The sequence below is a fragment of the Marmota monax genome, unplaced genomic scaffold, assembly GCF_021218885.2.
Source record: "Marmota monax isolate L192 unplaced genomic scaffold, Marmota_monax_Labrador192_F-V1.1 WCK01_AAM20220418_F8-fsc00001, whole genome shotgun sequence".
Taxonomy (NCBI): Eukaryota; Metazoa; Chordata; class Mammalia; order Rodentia; family Sciuridae; genus Marmota; species Marmota monax.
In genome coordinates this window covers 19,940,895-19,958,677 of record NW_026693777.1, presented here as the reverse complement: position 1 = coordinate 19,958,677, position 17,783 = coordinate 19,940,895, and the positions used below count along the sequence as shown (strand labels likewise).

The 17,783-nt window shown below is 35.6% G+C and overlaps 1 protein-coding gene across 1 annotated transcript; it reads left to right on the top strand.

Annotated features, from left to right (window-relative positions):
• Nucleotides 1-2,423: 2,423 nt before the first annotated feature.
• Ccdc196 (coiled-coil domain containing 196) lies at nucleotides 2,424-15,255 on the top strand. The gene is given in 11 exon segments (XM_046460865.2): nucleotides 2,424-2,470; nucleotides 2,573-2,725; nucleotides 4,154-4,250; nucleotides 4,971-5,021; nucleotides 7,088-7,165; nucleotides 7,355-7,413; nucleotides 7,574-7,619; nucleotides 8,153-8,212; nucleotides 8,600-8,741; nucleotides 14,707-14,765; nucleotides 15,070-15,255. Coding segments are annotated over 11 exon segments (912 nt in total). The 3' UTR covers nucleotides 15,190-15,255.
• Nucleotides 15,256-17,783: the final 2,528 nt, after the last annotated feature.

Here is a 17,783-nt window from a genome sequence, read left to right as displayed (position 1 = left end):
TGGAGAAAATTGTGTAACTGCTGATTCACGGCATGACAAATCTTCAGTTTTCAAACTCACCTTGACCCTTAGCACTACATGGCAGTCCTTTCACTCTTGCCTAGTTGACTTCCTTTACCACTGCTCAGGTGCTGCTCCAAGTCATCACTCTTCCAAGGTTTTCTACCATACCTCCCTAACCAATGGTTGATTTAACTTCCTTCTTCAGGAAAAATTAGTGTTCAGCTTCTTTCCCTCCCACTTCTACTGGTCTTCTACAGAATCAGCCTCCTTTCTCTCTGTCCCAGAAGAAATGTGCATCAATTGCCCTCCTCTCAATACCATTAGGGTTTTGTTTGTTTGTTTTAAAGCTCTTCTGTATACATTATCATAAGATAAATATTCTCCTTGGAAATCATATTCCAAGTTGAAGAAATGGACATTAGAATGTTAGGAAATAAACATTGCTGATTGGCTACAGAAAAGACCACATCAGAATAGTAAGTGTTCTTCCTCTTTGAGTCATTCAAAAGCAAGGACAGAAAGGAAGGTGAGTTGGGATGCTGCCTGTCCATTAAATGTTTTAAATTCTATCACAGTTGTGTCAGCAAAATGTCACCAAGTGAATTTAAAGAAATTGTGCTTTAGTGATTAATGCCATTTTTGTTCTCTGCTGTTTAGTACTACCTGCTAACATGTGCAATTTAAGATGTTATTAATAACTAGTAAATCCAGTATCTCTTTTTATTGTGAGAGTTTACTCACCTTCATTCATTCCAGATTTTTCATAGAAAAAAAATTTCCTAGGAAAACCAATGGGAATTATGGTTAGCTTGTTATGGTTTTTAAATTTAATATCATACTAAACTAGTTATCACACGAAACTTTCACATGATACATGTATGCTTTAGTAAAAGTGTTTATAGAATTTGCCTAAAAAGAAGCTTTGATGTAGAGGATGTTTAGAGGAGATGTTTATCCTGTGTAACCCAGGGCAGATCCAGATTTTGTGGGAATCCAACCATATATAGTTCTGGGAAGTTTGTCTTTCCACAAAAGGATACAAGATTATAATAAAAAAATGAGGTTCAGAATCTTTGGAAGCAATCTTGAAAATGAAGGGCTCTGAAGCTTAAGCTTCATTAGCTTCAGATTAATCAGTTTTTTTTAATCTGGCCACTTAATTGGGTCATTAAACAAACCTAAGTCAAACAAAAACTTATGAACTGCAAATACCTAACATAAGCCAGGCATTTTACATATCACATTTCATGCTCACAACAAACTTATCTACCAGTCTTCTTTTTATAAAGTAAAAACGGAGGCTCAGAGAATTTAGTAACTTGCTCACAGGCAGCCCTGCTCATAGTGAAGCTGGGATCTAAACCAAGCTCTGACAAACAATCTAGTATTCTCCCAGTACAATATTCTGCCCTTAAGGTTTTCCAAAAGATAAAAGGTTGAAGTTACTTGGGAGAATACCCCTAGAAAATGGCTGGAAATGCTCAGTCAGTACTTGAAATTGACATGATTTAATTTATATTGGAGACATTCCCTGAAAAATACTGCCCTAAAACTGTGTTTAAAGGGCGTGAAGACACAAATATTTAACTCTTGGATTATTATCTTCCCCTCACTAAATGACAGGATGAAGACAGAAGATCTTAGGGTCCAGAAGACAATGTGGTTCTAATAAAAAGAGGAAAATAGAGGCAGAATCAAAATCTAGAGGTGAGTCTAGAATTACAGCTTTCTAAAAAGAGTCTGGCTATAGAAGGATCTAGTGACAGACAGTGTGGATCTTTCACAAATTATATCCTCTTGCTACATGTCCAATATTTTTTAACCTTGACATTATGTCAGATTTTAAAGATTGGAAAATAATGACAATGGCTCATCTATAACTTTTATATTCATACCCTTCGTTTGCCAATTTGACCTTTATTATTTTTAAACAGTAATGGCTCCTCCTTTTGTTAAACCCCCTGGAAGTAGGGACTGTGCCATTTCATCTTTTCCATTCTCAAAGAATCCAGCACTTGGTATAGATAGGAATTTCATAGAGGTTTGTTGCCTTAATGTTGATGAGTTATTTTTGATAGGTCATTATTTTCTAACACAATAGAAATTCCATAATGTAGATAGATTTTGATCCTACCCTACTTCAGAATAAAATTTTTGGTGTTTGTCTAAAGCTAAAGACAAAAATTGATCTGATGTAGTTAAGTTTTTTGGTCAACAAGCTACCATTGGTGCTACTTAAAAGACCTCTTGATTTTGTGGTCTTAGGGCTATTGTGACCTCAAACTATAACTAAAATCAGTCCAATGCAACAGGAGTTTCAAGAACAGCAGCCCCCAAAAGATGTCTTAACTGGATGGGAAAAGAAGGCACGTATTTTCAAGAAGGCCTCTTTATTATTAAAGTAGAAGTTTCCCTTCAAGATGACAAGTGGTGCAAATTCCTCAGGTTCTTACTTGTCCTCAAAACGGTGAGTGTTTGGAAAAAGCCAAATGACAACTACCCAGGAGGGAAAGGAGAGTCTGATTAACCCAGGCTAAATACAAATATTATTTGATGTCTCTTCCCACAGAAGTTCTAAAATAGATGACAACTACTTGAAGGAATTGAATGAGGACTTAAAGCTGAGGAAGCAGGAACTTTTAGATATGTTAAAACCTCTAGAAAATAAGAACAACCTCTTATTCCAGAAGTTAATGTCTAACTTGGAGGAAAAACAAAAAAGGTAAGGGCTCCCTACTCAGGTTGGAGAATTTAATCTCCATAACATTAGCAATAAGTATTTACATTGCTTTGTTTTTGTTTTCAAATTTGGACAAACAGGTCTAGTAAAATGTAAAGAATATGTAATCACAAAGGGGTGAAGATGAATCCTTAATTTTTTGGTGAAATTAAATAAAAAATTAAATCAACTCTCATCTCATGAGGTTGCAGTTGTTACTCTTCCTCTATAAAATGCCTACTCAAGGAACAGGTAACAGAATTCAACAGCTTCAGTCTATCATGTTTAGACTCATAGCTTCCTTGTTCATGTTTATAAACTCATTTTAAGAAAAAAATATTCTGCTTTTTCTATTCAAGCAGTGGAGTAGTGATCTTTTCTGAGCCTAAGAGCCCTTCGGATTAGGATTCTGCCTCTGTAAACATATGAGGAAACCATAATTTTTTGCTACAACATTCACTGTTCCTAGGACCCACAAACTCTGTTTCCTTTCTGGCCTTAGAAAATCTCATGTCAATTGATCTATCTTCATACACCCTCTTCATAAGCCTCTTGAGGAACCTAGACTTTTGGAAAACAAATAACAGATAAAAGGGCTGGGGTTGTGGCTCTAAGGTGGAGTGCTCACCTAACATGTGTGAGGCACTGGGTTCGATCCTTAGCACCACAAAATAATATAAAAAAAAATAAACAAAATAAAGGTATTGTGTCCATCTACAACTAAAAAAAATAGACAAAAAAATTGTGGTCAAGCACCAGCTGCTTCTACGAGTTACTTACAACACCAGACTTCTCTCAGGGCAACAGAAACAAAGGCTTAGACCTGAGGAGGAAGAAGGGCAAGGAACAGAAATATAATCAATGCCTTCAAAAAACACCTTCTGTCACAGTGTGGAGACTTGATATTGATTCAGATTTTGTTAGGAATTTATTGATGGCTTGCATTCTTTGGGGGGCCACCAAGGATATATGGATTCCCAACAAGTCAAATGTCTTTATTTGGAAACTCAAGGAGTAGGAGGAGGTAGACAGAGAAGGGATAAGGAATAACTCTGGAATTTTATCCTGAAGACATCAGGTTTTTAAACCTCCTCCTTTACAGGGGCAGAACTGCTTCTTCCTCCCTGAAATATAACACCAAAACATTTTTCTGAGGTGACAGAGAATAATCTTGCTGGCTATTGAAGACCAAAGTTTTGAGCACTGAAGAGCACAGAACTCATTACTGAGAACACAGCTATGGCAAATGTAAATTAGGGATAGAATAGTCCCAGTTACAGAGACTTTCCATGTCCCAAAGGACTTCTGAAACCCATAAGATTCCAGCCCCCTTATTACTTCTGTGGTAGAGCACTTTCTGGCTGGTTGCAGAATACTAATATTATCTTTTAGGAAGGTCTGCATGTTTTATGATGTCTATTCTCCTTCTAGTTTGCAGATCATGAGGCAAATCATGGCAGGGAAAGGATGTGATGAATCCTCCGTCACGGACCTCATTAAAGAAGCAGAGGAGATGAAACAGAACCTGGTAAGAGGCTGGTGGGTACTCTGGGGAACAGCTTTCTAAACAGGGCTCAGTTCCACTGCTGTTGTCAGATGTGGAAGTAAACACACAGTGCTCATCTCCAGCATCTGATGCTTCAATACTCTGATCTCTTTGATCTAGAAAGTCCAAGGTGATTCAAAGAGAGTCAGATGGTTTATTGGGAAGGACAAAGACTAGCTAGCAAAATTCTATTTCTTTGACTTTTCAATAGCTTTTCATGTATGCATTAATGGATATAAGCGCATTAACCATTCATATATCTAAAGAACAGAATATACATATTAAAGTAAAAGAAAAGAAATAATTTGCTCTAAGAGTCTTAGAAAAAAATCTTTTAAAATTAAATCAACAATGTAAAAGTATCTTAAATATTAGAAATTAGTGGTCTAAGCCCCAGAGAAATTGTGTTATGATGAGAACATCTTAAGTATTAGGAACTTATTTCTATTAATACCAGCTCATAATATCATAATTAAAGTTATTACTTGAAATAATAACATTTTTTAACCATTGTCATCATCACCATCATCAAACTTATCTCTCATGTTTCTGGATTTGGGGCTAGGTCCATTTACTGCCTTCTCTGTGGTTTACTATGTCCCTGATCCCTTTTCCACCATTAGCTTAGTAATTTCTTCAAACCTCAATTTAATGACTAGACAAACACATGTCTCTGTTTGTTTGGTTCCCCCCCTCCAACAGGAAAGGAAAAACAAGATGCTTCGGAAGGAAATGGAGTTGCTATGGAACAAGGTGTGCCTCTAAGGATCTCTTGAAAGTATTGTCCTACAGTTCATAATGCAAAGAATCCCCAATTCCTCTGGCCCCATTCTCATTTTTGTATGCTCTGCTTCCATCCTTGCATTATTTCAACACCCCCTCCCTTTTTTTTTTTTTTTTTTTTTTGGTATAGCAGCCAAAGCGATCTTTTCAAAACAGTCAAAGCATGTCACTCTTCTTATGAAAATCCTTTATAGCCTGCTTATTGTGGCATAATCAGCTCGTGTCTACCTCTCTTGGTCTCCTTTCATAGAAGTCTTCCCCATACTTTCTATGCAATCACCCTACAGGTGACTTGTGGTTTCTCCTTGTGACAGTCTTTTCCTATCTCTGGCCTTTGTTCATGCTTTACTCCCTGTCTGTAATGCTATTATGATTGGCTTATCCTCATTCTTCAGATCTCAGTTTAAATATTACCTCTTTAGAAAAGCCCTCCATGTTTATTCCATCTAAAGAAGAGCACCCTCCTGTTCATGTCTTCAGTAGCACTTTTCATAATATTAACTTATTACTTTTTATTGTATTATTATTATTATTCCTTTCTTGTCCCTTTACCCCATTCTGGGATAAAACCTCCTTCAGTATCTTGATTGCGTTTTCCAAATCCCTAACACATATCACAATGCTTGGAACAATAGAAGAGAATCAATAAATATAAGTTGAATTAATGAACAAAGGAATACCTAATTCTAATGCCCATATGATTTTGCAATAATCATGCATTATTTAAGATAATAATATTAGGACCTTTTCCTGGAAAACCAGGAGGGGAAATACATTTGTGAACTAGCCCTTGGAACCAAAGTGTTATTTCACAGATTAGCACTGCAACTGGAAGAGTGGATAGTCTTGTGACATAAACAGGTGTGTGGTGTGAGCTGACTGCTTTTTTTCATCTCGCCTTTCCACAAATAATCAGGATAACTCTAAGCCCTGAATCTTGAAGTAAGATCTGCTCCTACTTCTCAGCAGCAGTTACAAATCACTTCTATAAATTATGAGAAGTTCTAGTTTCTAAGTTCTTGAGTCTTTGTGATAGATATGTGCCAGCACAATTATTCTATGGAAATCCAGCTTCTCTAGAGCTACCAAAGTACTTTTTATAGCGTATGTCTATACACCTTAGTTTGTGATCAACTTTCTCTATCTATAGTTTGGGAGAAATGGAGACAAGCAGCATGCCTAGTGGCTAAGAACACAGGCTTGAACATAAATATGTTTCAAATAGCAGCTTTGAACTTTCCTAGCTGTGTGACCCTAAATAAATTATTTAACCTCTCCAAGTCTCAATTTTCTCATCATGAAAATGAAAATAAAATTCAGTACCCAAAGAGCTGTGTGGATTAAGTAAGAATGATTGTAATGTACTAGTGACAGTAATGTAGTAAGTAGGTTCTAGTAGCTGTTGGCACATAATAAGGGTTGAATTTAGTATCTTTTTAATTATAAGGTATACTTGGGCTGGGTGTGGTGGCACATGCCTGTGATTCCAGCAACTCCGGAGGCTGAGGCAGGAGGACTGCAAGTTCTAGGCCAGCCTTAGCAATTTAGTAAGACCCTGTCTCAAAATAAAAAAATAAAAAGAGCTGGAGATGTGGCTCAGTGGCAAAGTGCTCCTGGGTTCAATCCACAGTACCAAAAATGTGTGCGTGTATGTGTGTGTGTGTGTATGTGTATGTAATTTATGATATAAATGATATTATATAAAATATATTATATGAAATATATAAATTTATATTAAATATATACATATATGATACACACATATGTAAAAATTTATATATACATGTATAAATATATATATATATATACATATATATATATAATTTTATTCATTCATAAATATATATATTACACTCAAGGACCAAAGGGAAAGACTCATTATCTTATGAATCACCTTTGGTAGGTAGTGCAGTTTCCAAGTTGGGCCCTGAGAAGTTGCAGACTGGCAGGAACCAAAAGCCTTGATTCATATTGGTTTTCCACTTCCCTCATTAATTCCTACTAATTTGAAGCTCTGCCACAATGTCTCTCCACAGACATTAGAGACAGAAGAACTCCATGATCAACAAAAGATACCACAGATAAAAACCAGGGCAGACTTACATGATGGAAAGGCAAGTGGATGGAATTATAAGATTGTTGGTGCCACATAGCTGGAAATAACCTGTTACTAATCAGGTCTGGTTTGGGTAGGCAGATAGGTAGGATCTGGGCTTTTAGGGTATAGTAGATCTTATGGACTACAAGATATTGCACTTTTTCCTGGGACCTCCTATTTCTTTAGTTCTCTTCTTTCATCCCAGGCTCCCAAATTCCCCTCATCACCTAGGAAGATCAAGAGTGAAATGGAGGGGCTGGGGATGTGGCTCAAGCAGTAATGCACTCGCCTGCCATGCACGGGGTGCTGGGTTTGATCCTCAGCACCATATAAAAATAAAATAAAGATGTTGTGTCCACTGAAAACTGAAAAATAAATATTAAAAAATTCTCTCTCTTCTCTCTCTCTCTCTTAAAAAAAAGAGTGAACTGGAGACATCATTTGCAGAGAAAGTAAAGGAGATAAGGAAGGTAGTACAACCATTGTGAATGATAGTAGTTTTTGGAGCTGATAAATTAGGTATCTTTAAGGTAGCAGTTATCTGCCAAAGCTATGGTGTACTCCTGAACCAATGCAAATTTTTATAAGCAATCCACTTCTTGTGGATATTATATTTGAGTTGGAGTGACATGACAAATTTGTGGGAAATCATGTTATCCAGGACAAAGTGAGAAAAGCTATACCAACAATGACAACTCTAGAATAGCTATTTGATGTCTGAACACTTATTAGCTTGTCTTAGAGAATGCATTTAGAGTATTATATTTGTATATCATCATCCCGTAACTGACTCGTTCACAAAAAATGGCCTATTCATTTATCTTTTAGATTTTAGAGAGTGGATTATACAGGGAAGGCCAAGTAAGAGGACTATGCAGTTGAAACCAAATGAATAGTGAATCTATGACACCATAATTTTGCTATAAGGTTGTTACAGCATATTGAGAAAACTGATTTTTGATCTCAATTTACTTTGTCACCCAGAGGCTCTTTCTTCCACCAGGAAAAGCAACAGAGGAAAATGGAATGAGTCAAGTATCAGGAACAAGCCAACATTCTTCAGGTACCAAGGTCTTCAATGTCTGGACATGGGATGCAATTTCATTTATACAATATAAGGGCTTTTATAGCTTTATATTATTAAAGACCCATTCCTTCATCCTGGGTTACCAATTGTCCTGCTAAAGGAATGTATCCTGGAGAGATGGCTGAAGTAATCTATCTCTGTCTTCACCTTGAATAACTTGTAATAAATAGTATTTCATCGTAAATTCTTGATTTTGTTCTATTTAAAATGGGGGGGGGAGAGGACAAGTACTATCTGCCCAACTTTAAAAGACTGAGCATGAGGATATTATTTTTTAATTTCTGGGTGAAGAATATTCAGATAACCGTAGATTTAGAGAAATCAATATTGTATGAGTAGTTTTGAAAAAATGTCCTCTTTCAGAATGACTTCCATGGTAAAGTGATTGAGCTGAGAATTGAAGCCTTGAAGAACTACCAGAAGGCCAATGAATTGAAATTATCACTGTACTTACAACAGAATTTTGCACCAAAGCAAACATTTTTAAATCTTCCAGGGTTCCAAGGTAGGTAAAGTATCATATAGTTACACATTTGGAGGATTTTTGTTGTTGTTGTTGACATCGAGATCCCATTACTTATAAAATGAAAAACATTGTTTACATGGTAAGTTAAATATTAGTGGTATAATAATAAATTATTTCAATATCATCATCATTAGTATTATTCAGAAGCTCTTGTACCAAGGTAAATATTCTCTCTGGAGGAAACTGTTTTCTTTGTACAGATTAAGTAATATGTCATGTTCTTAATATATGCTGATAACATAGCATGAAATAAAATATTAGTTTTCTATCTTTTCCCCTTACCTAGAAATCAGAATGGTTTGATTTCATGAATGTAAAGGAAATAGACTCTCTTATTTCAGAGCAGAAGGCCAAGGAGATAGACATCTGACAACTGTTGTTGAGTTTCACTTATCCAGAAGTTCCTCTGGGAGTTTCAATGATTTTTCTCTAAGTAATTTATGGCATTGTTACAGGAAATCATATAGTTTTCCATAAAAAATAGAATAAAAGAATGATGCTGAGGTCCAGGGAAAGAATTCATACATTTTCAAGTATATATGAACTTAAAACTGCAGTTTTATTTTTTTAATTTTTTTTTATTTTTTTTTTTAAAGAGAGAGTGAGAGAGGAGGGAGAGAGAGAGAGAGAGAGAGAGAGAGAGAGAGAGAGAGAGAATTTTAATATTTATTTTTTAGTTATCGGCGGACACAACATCCTTGTTTTTTTTTTTTTTTTGTATGTGGTGCTGAGGATCGAACCCCGGGCCGCACGCATGCCAGGCGAGCGCGCTACCACTTGAGCCACATCCCCAGCCCCAAAAACTGCAGTTTTAAAAAGGACACACAATGGGAAATCATAACCAAGGAATGACAATTTTCTGTCTGTGTAAGTATGTAGGTCTCTAATTTCTTCTCAATTTTATTCCATAAAAGGCTCAAAAGGCTTATAAAAGTCACACACAACACATATAATAAATTAGATTAGATGAATAACTCAAAGGCAAGAGAAAATTAGTTGAAACTAGGTAAATAAATGAAAATAATGATGGAAGTACTATGTAGTTGGTAGTGGTAGGCTATAAATTTGATTCCAAATTCCCTAGCAAAACAAAACAAAAAATGAACTTGTAGCTTCCACAAAATAACAGCAAACCAACTGCTCAGGAGAAGCATAGCTTTTCTTGATACTCAGACCTGTGAGAAATTTCATCATTGTAATGAAGACAGGACCCTATATATCTAATAATATCAATATCTTCAATGATATTTTTAAATGATTTAAAAAATCTAAAATTCCTAGGTTGTTTATCACCTGTTCCTCAGCATAATATAATAAAAAATTATTAATCTGAAATTTTTAAAAAGGATAGATCAACTTAAGATGATTTGGTACAGGCACATAGCATTCTATCTTGATCCATTGGTTAAAATTTAGAAAATCTAGAAAACTGAATAGATGGACTACCTATACTCCAGGTAATGTTCCACACATACTTTTCTTTCAACTTATGTCTTGAGAAGAACTTGACAGCTGAAAGCTGGAAAGAAAGAACCTGGAATGCAACCAGAAGCAATATATAGTTACTAAGATACAAAAAAAAAAGACAGAGGAGAGTTATGAGGAAGACAGACAGCCCCCTGTTTACCTCATTGAAAATTAGCCAAAGGTCATCTCAAGTGATTCACAGAGCCAAGGATTCAAATGTCTTTCCAGATTCAAGTCAAGCCCAGATTAGTTAAGTAGTGAAGAATTCCATTCAACTTAATTGTCTCAGTGGGGTTTTATTTCCCCCTTGCCCACAGAACATAGAATCAATTTGAACTAGAATTGCCTACAGATCAACATATTTCCTCTTTCTTCTCCTATACTCCTGGAAAATTAAGAGATAGGGTACTATACTGCTAGGTTACTACAAACTAACGTAGCCCCAGCCTGAATGACCCACTGGTCCTGTGTTTTACTGATTCTACATTCACCGAGTACTGATTATATTCCTGTTTTATTTTCTAATACACATAAAATCTTTGGGTTTATTAGAGCCCTAGTGGATCTGAAATCTAACAGAGTTCTCGATTTTAGTTATGTTGATTTATAATTATAGCCTCTAGTGTTTGATTATTAAAAAGAAATATTAGGCTGAGCGTGATGGCGCAAGCTTCCTTGGGAGGCTGAGGCAGGAGGATCATAAGTTCAAAGCTGGCCCCAGCAATTTAGCAAGACCCTGTCTCAAAATTTTGAAAAAAGGGGAAGGTGTGTGCTGGGGATGTGACTCAGTGGCTAAGTGCCCCTGGATTCATCCCTGATTCAAAAAAAAAATTATTTATCATCATGGAAGAATTGTTAAAGTAACCTTATTAAGACCTTATTATAAACAGTGCTATAATAGGGAAGTAGCTAGTGGTGGTGTTTTCCACAATTTTTGCTATTTACACTGATTTTTTTTTTCATAAATGCATTCCTTGAAACCTAAATGTATATTACTATTTTAAATGAAAAACTAATATAGTTTTCCATCATAGAAGGTACACTTAAGGAAAAAAAATTGGGGGGAGTGGGTGGGTCCTGGGAGTGGATTTAACCTGGGCAATTTATCACAAAGCTACATCCCTAGCACTTTTTATTTTTTGTTATGGGACAAGGTCTCACTAAGTTACTTAGGACCTTGCTAAGTTGCTGACACTGGCCTTAGTGATTCTTCTGCCTCAGTCTCCTGCTAGGATTATAGGTGGGCACCACTGCAGCCAGCCCAAAATTTTAATGTTCTAGCAAGATGTTCAAAGCTGAGATCTACTTTATCCTTATTAGAAAGTAAAATTAGCATGACATAGAGAATTTTAAAGTAAACCAGCACCAACTTGGAACTTTCTTCTTCATGCTATCAAGTTAAAAGCAATGTAAAGGGAACAATTTTCTCACTGTGATTTTTAGTATTTAATGCCGTGTTCCAACACCTCCTAAATTTATCCAAATTGCTACCTCAAATCATCTCACCATCAGATTTTGAAAAGTTGTAATTTAATGGAAAAAGTACTGATTTAGAGTCACATACATGAGTTGTAGGCCTTATTCAAATATACTAGCTACAAGACCTGGGCAAGTCATTTAGCTTTCTTTTTTTTTTCTTTTTTCCTTTCCTAAAACAACCATGACATTTTATAGACCAGGTTGGAAAATCCTCATTTTCATGTAACCCTTACAAATTACTCTATGGAATAGGAATTCTAGAACAAAAACAAACTTAGAGAAAAGTTTAGTTCCTGGACTATGCGTTAAAATGTGTGATTTTTCATGCCTCTTCCATCCCTAAAACACTGATTTGAATCCAAACTTAACAACTGTTTAATGTACCATCCTTCCAATGAGGAATCATATTCCCTAAGGTTAATTTTTCTGTGGTAAAGAAAATATGGTTACAAAATGGAATGAGGTATTTGTAATTTAAAATAATTCCCAGTAGGTGGCACCAACCACATCTAGGCTTCAAGTCACCACAAATAGTGGTTATTCAGGAAACAGGAAAAGTTGTGGAAGGCCCTGGCTTTCTATTACTCTTAGGACAAAATGTGTCTCATATATATATATTCCTTTTTTTCATTTTATATATAATGAAAAAAAGGAAAACAACCTATTGATGTTTTGTGTCATGCTCTGTGGCACCAAGATGAATAATCGCAGCCTTGATTAAACTAAATTAAACTCAGTATTCTGTTGTGCAACGCTTACTTATCATTATTCTCTCTGATCTTCAGTTCTTTCCATTCAAAAAAAAAGTCTATTTACTTCTTCCACAATTCTTGTCTAATTTGTTTCTCTCCACCACAGTAAATCAGGCAATTAGGATACTGAAGTAAAACACGGGATGGGCAATTGTACAAGGACTATTTAAAGTTTAAGTACTTGATAGTGCTCTTGGATGATGACCCATTCCCTGTGCTTTCAAATGAGCTGAATTTCATAAACCTGTATTAGAGACAGGTTGGAGTGCAATTTTGGTCATACCTCCCAGAGAAATCAGGGTACAGGCCCTTCTGTTCTAGGCCTTTCTGAATAGAAAAAGGTTTTACACCACTGCTCTTGGCCAATAGTCCCTCCTCCCTCTGTCTGATGAGCTGGTTGGCTGAGTTTTAGTGGAGTGATCTATTTGGTTGGCAAATATTACTGATTTATGTACACTTCAAGCAATCTCTACTAAGGAATTTCCTTGAGGCCCAGGATGTACCATTACCATTGGCTATCTTATTGTTAGTATGCTATTATCATCTAGTTTTCTAAAAGAGAAAAATATTTTTCTGTTACTCATATCTAGGGTGAAGGCTTTCCTTTTGACTTTTCCAGAGACAGCTCACTTTTGAAGGAATTTGCTTCCCCAGCCAATAAAAAAATTATAATTTGACACAGGGTGCATGACAGACCCTTCCTGGCCTTTGTGGTGTCAAGAAAGCAGTTTGTGTTCTTTGGAAGTCACCTCTAAAGTGCATACATTAAGCAGTCTCTAAATTCAGCTAAATTTCTCATCACACTGCTGGTGTTTAAGGAAGAGATTTATCTTCAATAATAATATAACTTGTGATAATATATTTGATTTTGACAGTCTGGCTTTTCTCTCACCTGCCCCCAACTCTTAGCATTTTCTTTGGATCTTTGAGACAGAAGGTTCTCCTTCAAGAAGAACCTGAAGGTTGGATGTGGATATTCTCCTACACTTATAATTCAGATGAAAGCCTGTTGAGATGGGAAATGAACACCCTTGAGCCCTTATTTTCTCTATAACCTTCTGTTCCAAAAGCAAGTCATTTCTCCTGCCTTTAACCTTTGGTTTGCTTCAGTGTTACTCTACCTGATGGCTGAAATACACTTCGACAGGTGCTGCTGAAGGGAAAATAGTAGTGTTGAGCTAAATTGCTGAAAGGCTGGGATGGAAAACTATCGCTAGCTCAAATCTTGATCCTTGATAAATAGTATTGCTCTCAAGTATAGTTTTTTAAAGCTTTGAGGCTACCTTAACCTTTTGAATGTCAGAGTTAGGTTTATAATATTAGTAGGTTATGCAGCTAATTTCCAAGCTAAGGTCATTCTTTTGCTTCCTACAAAACCTCACAGAAGTCCAAGGGGAGAATAAAAATCCTTTTTTTCCCCTAAATATAAATTTTGAAAATTAAAACCATTAAACTGTACCTTTATTAATGTATGGTTATCATAACAGATGAAAATAGATTCACCTTATTTGCATCACACCCTCAGGGGAGCAGCAGGATATCTAGGACAGAGTGACCATCATACTTGGTAAATGAAAAGAGGATACCCAGTTAAATTTGAATTTCAGATAAACAATAATTTGTAGTATCGGTATGTCCCAAATATTGCATGGGGCATTTTTATACTAAACATTTTTGGTGTTTATTGAAATACAAATTAAACTGGGTGTCTTATATTTTAGTCTGGCAACTCTAATCCAGGGCAAGTTCACCATGGCGCCTATATACAGCCCCCTATAATTCTCCTCTTTCCCCCTTTTATTGCTTCCCTTCCCCTCAGCCTATGCCTGTCATTCTCCTTGCCTCCTCTTTCTCTTCCCCCACCCTACTTTTATCTTTTGTTCATTCTCTACTATTCACAGTTGGCCATTTTTGTGGAATCTCTGCCTGGGTTATCCAAGTACATGTACATATGTAAATGTTTTATCTTTCCACTTCATGTAAATATTGTATTAGAGTACATTTTGCAGATTTACAAAGATGCTTAACTTGCAAGTCATTCTCAAATGATCCCTCTGTCTGTTGCTGCCCACTGTGGGCAGAAAACAAGAGGTCCACTGCTCCAAGGTTAAAATATTGTTTGGTGAAATTATTTTATGAAATAATAATTATAAAATTCATAACAATACTAATATCTATTAGTCCTATAGTAATAAAATTATATGATATTGTGATGAATGTTAATAGCCTTACAACTCAAAATCTAGGTTCTAAGGGCACTACAACTATGGGAAGAGCAACTACTGGCAGAAATGAACTCAATGTGGTGAGAATTATTTTCTTTTTAAAATTCCCTATTTAAGACACTGGAGTGATAGAAGGGGTAAATATTTGTAGTGCATTTGTTTATTTGTTTGTTGGTTTATTTTTTTAGTGTTGGGAACTGAACCCAGGACCTCATGCATGCTAGACAAGTGCTCTCTACTACTGAGCAACATTCCCAGCCTTTTTAATGCATTTGTTAGCATACATTCTAATTTATTATTTTTTTAAGGAGATTCACAAAATGAGTACCAGGGTCCTCAATATTTTAGCTGTCTTTCTCTCTCTTTTTTTTCCTCCTATTTTAGAGAATTCTGGGATCAAAGACCTACAATGCACAACAAGAAGCCAAAGGAAATCAGTCTGATGATGCAGGAGGGAGGCTCTTATTTCTGTGGTCACTGCCAAAGGAAGCTCTGAAGGATTAAAAGGCTTTCACTCCATTTGCTTTGGACAGATTTAAAGACTAGGCACAACCATTTGTGTTAATTAAAATCTCTCAAACCTTTGTTTTAGTGCTGTTTTCCCTTTCTCCTCCCACCAATCTAGGTAGAATTGTTAGATGCTTAGTTTAAGTATGTCAGGAATTCAGTCATTTAGGGATTGTAAACAGTCTCTGATTATTTTCATCATTCTTGGATTTGAAATTTCTAGGTTTAAACCACATTGTATGTAGTTCAAATTCATAAAAAGGAGTTGTCTATTTCTGAGGTATTTACTTCTGGGTAGATCCACTAATGGCAAGTGAGTAATAGGTACAAAATAAAGAAACTTACATTCCTCAGACTGATTTTACTCTTTCACCAACCACATCCAGTTGCCTTGTTGATTCTGCCTGCTTGCTATGTGCTAAATATCTTCCACCTTCCAAGTACCATTGTTTCAGTTCAGGCCCTCTTTCCTTCCTGGATTACCATATCCTCTTAATTGGTTTCCCTGCTTCCTATTCCTCTAGTCCATCTCTCACAGTACCTTTGAAGCTATCTTTTCTGACTAAAAGAAAAATGAGATCATGTTAACTTCCTTATTGGGTTTTTGTGGATTCCTTCACAGACCATAAATGCTCTGTCTCCTGCCTACCTCTCCAGACTTATCATTCACTTCCTTCATACATCCTATATTGAGCTCTACAGAACTATTCGTTTCTTTGATATACCACAAGTTTTATTATCTTCATGCACAAAGCTTAAAGATTCTTCTCTTCTTGTTTTATTGATCATTGCCTATTTTTCTTAAGGGCTGAGTTTAGTGCCCTTCTATCCTGGTCATTCTCAATCCTAGCTGTGGATTATCATTCCCTTGAGAGCTCTGAAAAAGAGCATTTCACTGGGTATACCTCCCCAGGTCATTTAAATCATTACAAAAACATCTGTCTTTTAGAAAATCTTCCCAGGAAATTCTAGGGTGAGCCATATTTGAGAATCATTGCTCCAAGCTTTCATATTTCTATTATAGCACTTACTTGCAATTATTAATTTACTACATTGCAATTATTGATTTACCCAGATATCTCTCTCACCAAATGGTGGGCTCTTTGAGGCACAGGATTATGTCTTGTTCATCTTTTCCTTTTAATCAACCAATACAGTGCCTGGGATTTAACAGGAGCTCAGTAAATGATATTGTATAAAAATATAGAAAGTTAATTGCCATGTCCCTATTATTGTATCTTTTGTTTGTTTTTGGCACTTGGGATTGAACCAGGGGCACTCTATCACTAAGCTACATTCCTAGTTCTTTTAATTTTGAGAAAGGGTCTTTCTAAGTTGCCAAGGCTGACCTCAAACTTGCCATCCTCCTGTTTTAGCATCCTAAATTGCTGAGATTATAGGCATGGGCCACTGTGCCCTGCTTGATGCCCTGTCCTGTGTAAAATGCCTAAGTTACATTATAGCTCCTAAGATCTTCAGCTCTTAAAGTTGTCATTAATTTCCTATCTCATTTCAATATGGAAAAGTTAATTTGTCAAAAAATGCTTCATAATAAGAGATTCATCAGAATCTCTTATACTTTTCTGGTAACAAGTAAAGGCAATTAACCAATGCAAAATCTTTTTTCTACCAACATCAATTTAAATCCTTATTAAATGTGTACTTTGAAGGTAAATTCTAAAGGTAAGTGTACTTAACGAGTGGAAAACATTTCTATCACAGAATTTTTGGCATTAGAAGGAACTTTACATAAGCAACTTCCTTCACTTTACAAAAGAAGAAACTTGAGTTCATATACATTGAAAGGGTGTCCAAAGCCTCATAGTTATTTGAGCCAGAATAAGTCACCACAGCCAGTTCATATTTCAGTCTAACACATTATCATCCCATTCCTAACTACAAAAATAAGTCTCTAAAGCCATGACATGATTAGTTTTATATTTTGCTAGCCCAGTTAGCTTAATATGTAATCCCCATTCTGTTTCAAGAAAGCTACCTCTGCATATTTAGTTCCTGAGAGACTTGGAAGTCTTGAGATTTTCCAAATCAATTGAATTAGGCAGAGCAAGGAGGACAAAAGACAGGAACATAAAATCTGACTGTACTACTGACTACCTTGACATAATTGTTTAACCTAAGGGTCTTAGATTCTTAATTTTAAGATTGGATTAAAGAGCACCATTTGAATGTTTTTTAAAATGTTATTTTTTACCACTACAAAGGGTTTAGATTACTGTATAATATCTGCCCCCAACTTTTTTGGTTGTTAACTAAGCTAGTTTACTTGCTGTTAGAGGCTTATAATTTCTTTAAAAATGAATCCTGTTATTCTCAAAGTATTTCAATTGTAAATTCATCATTACTCAGGCTTACCATCTTTCCTTCAAATGTTCCAAACCTTTCAATTTCTTCAAACATGAAACTGAAATATTGTAGCCTTTTATCATTTTTTTGAACTTTGAGAAAATAGTTCTTATTTATTTTTGTTTTTTATTTATATATGACAGCGGAATGCATTACAATTCTTATTACACATATAGAGCACAATTTTTTGTATCTCTTATGAATATACTCAATCATTTGTTTTTAAG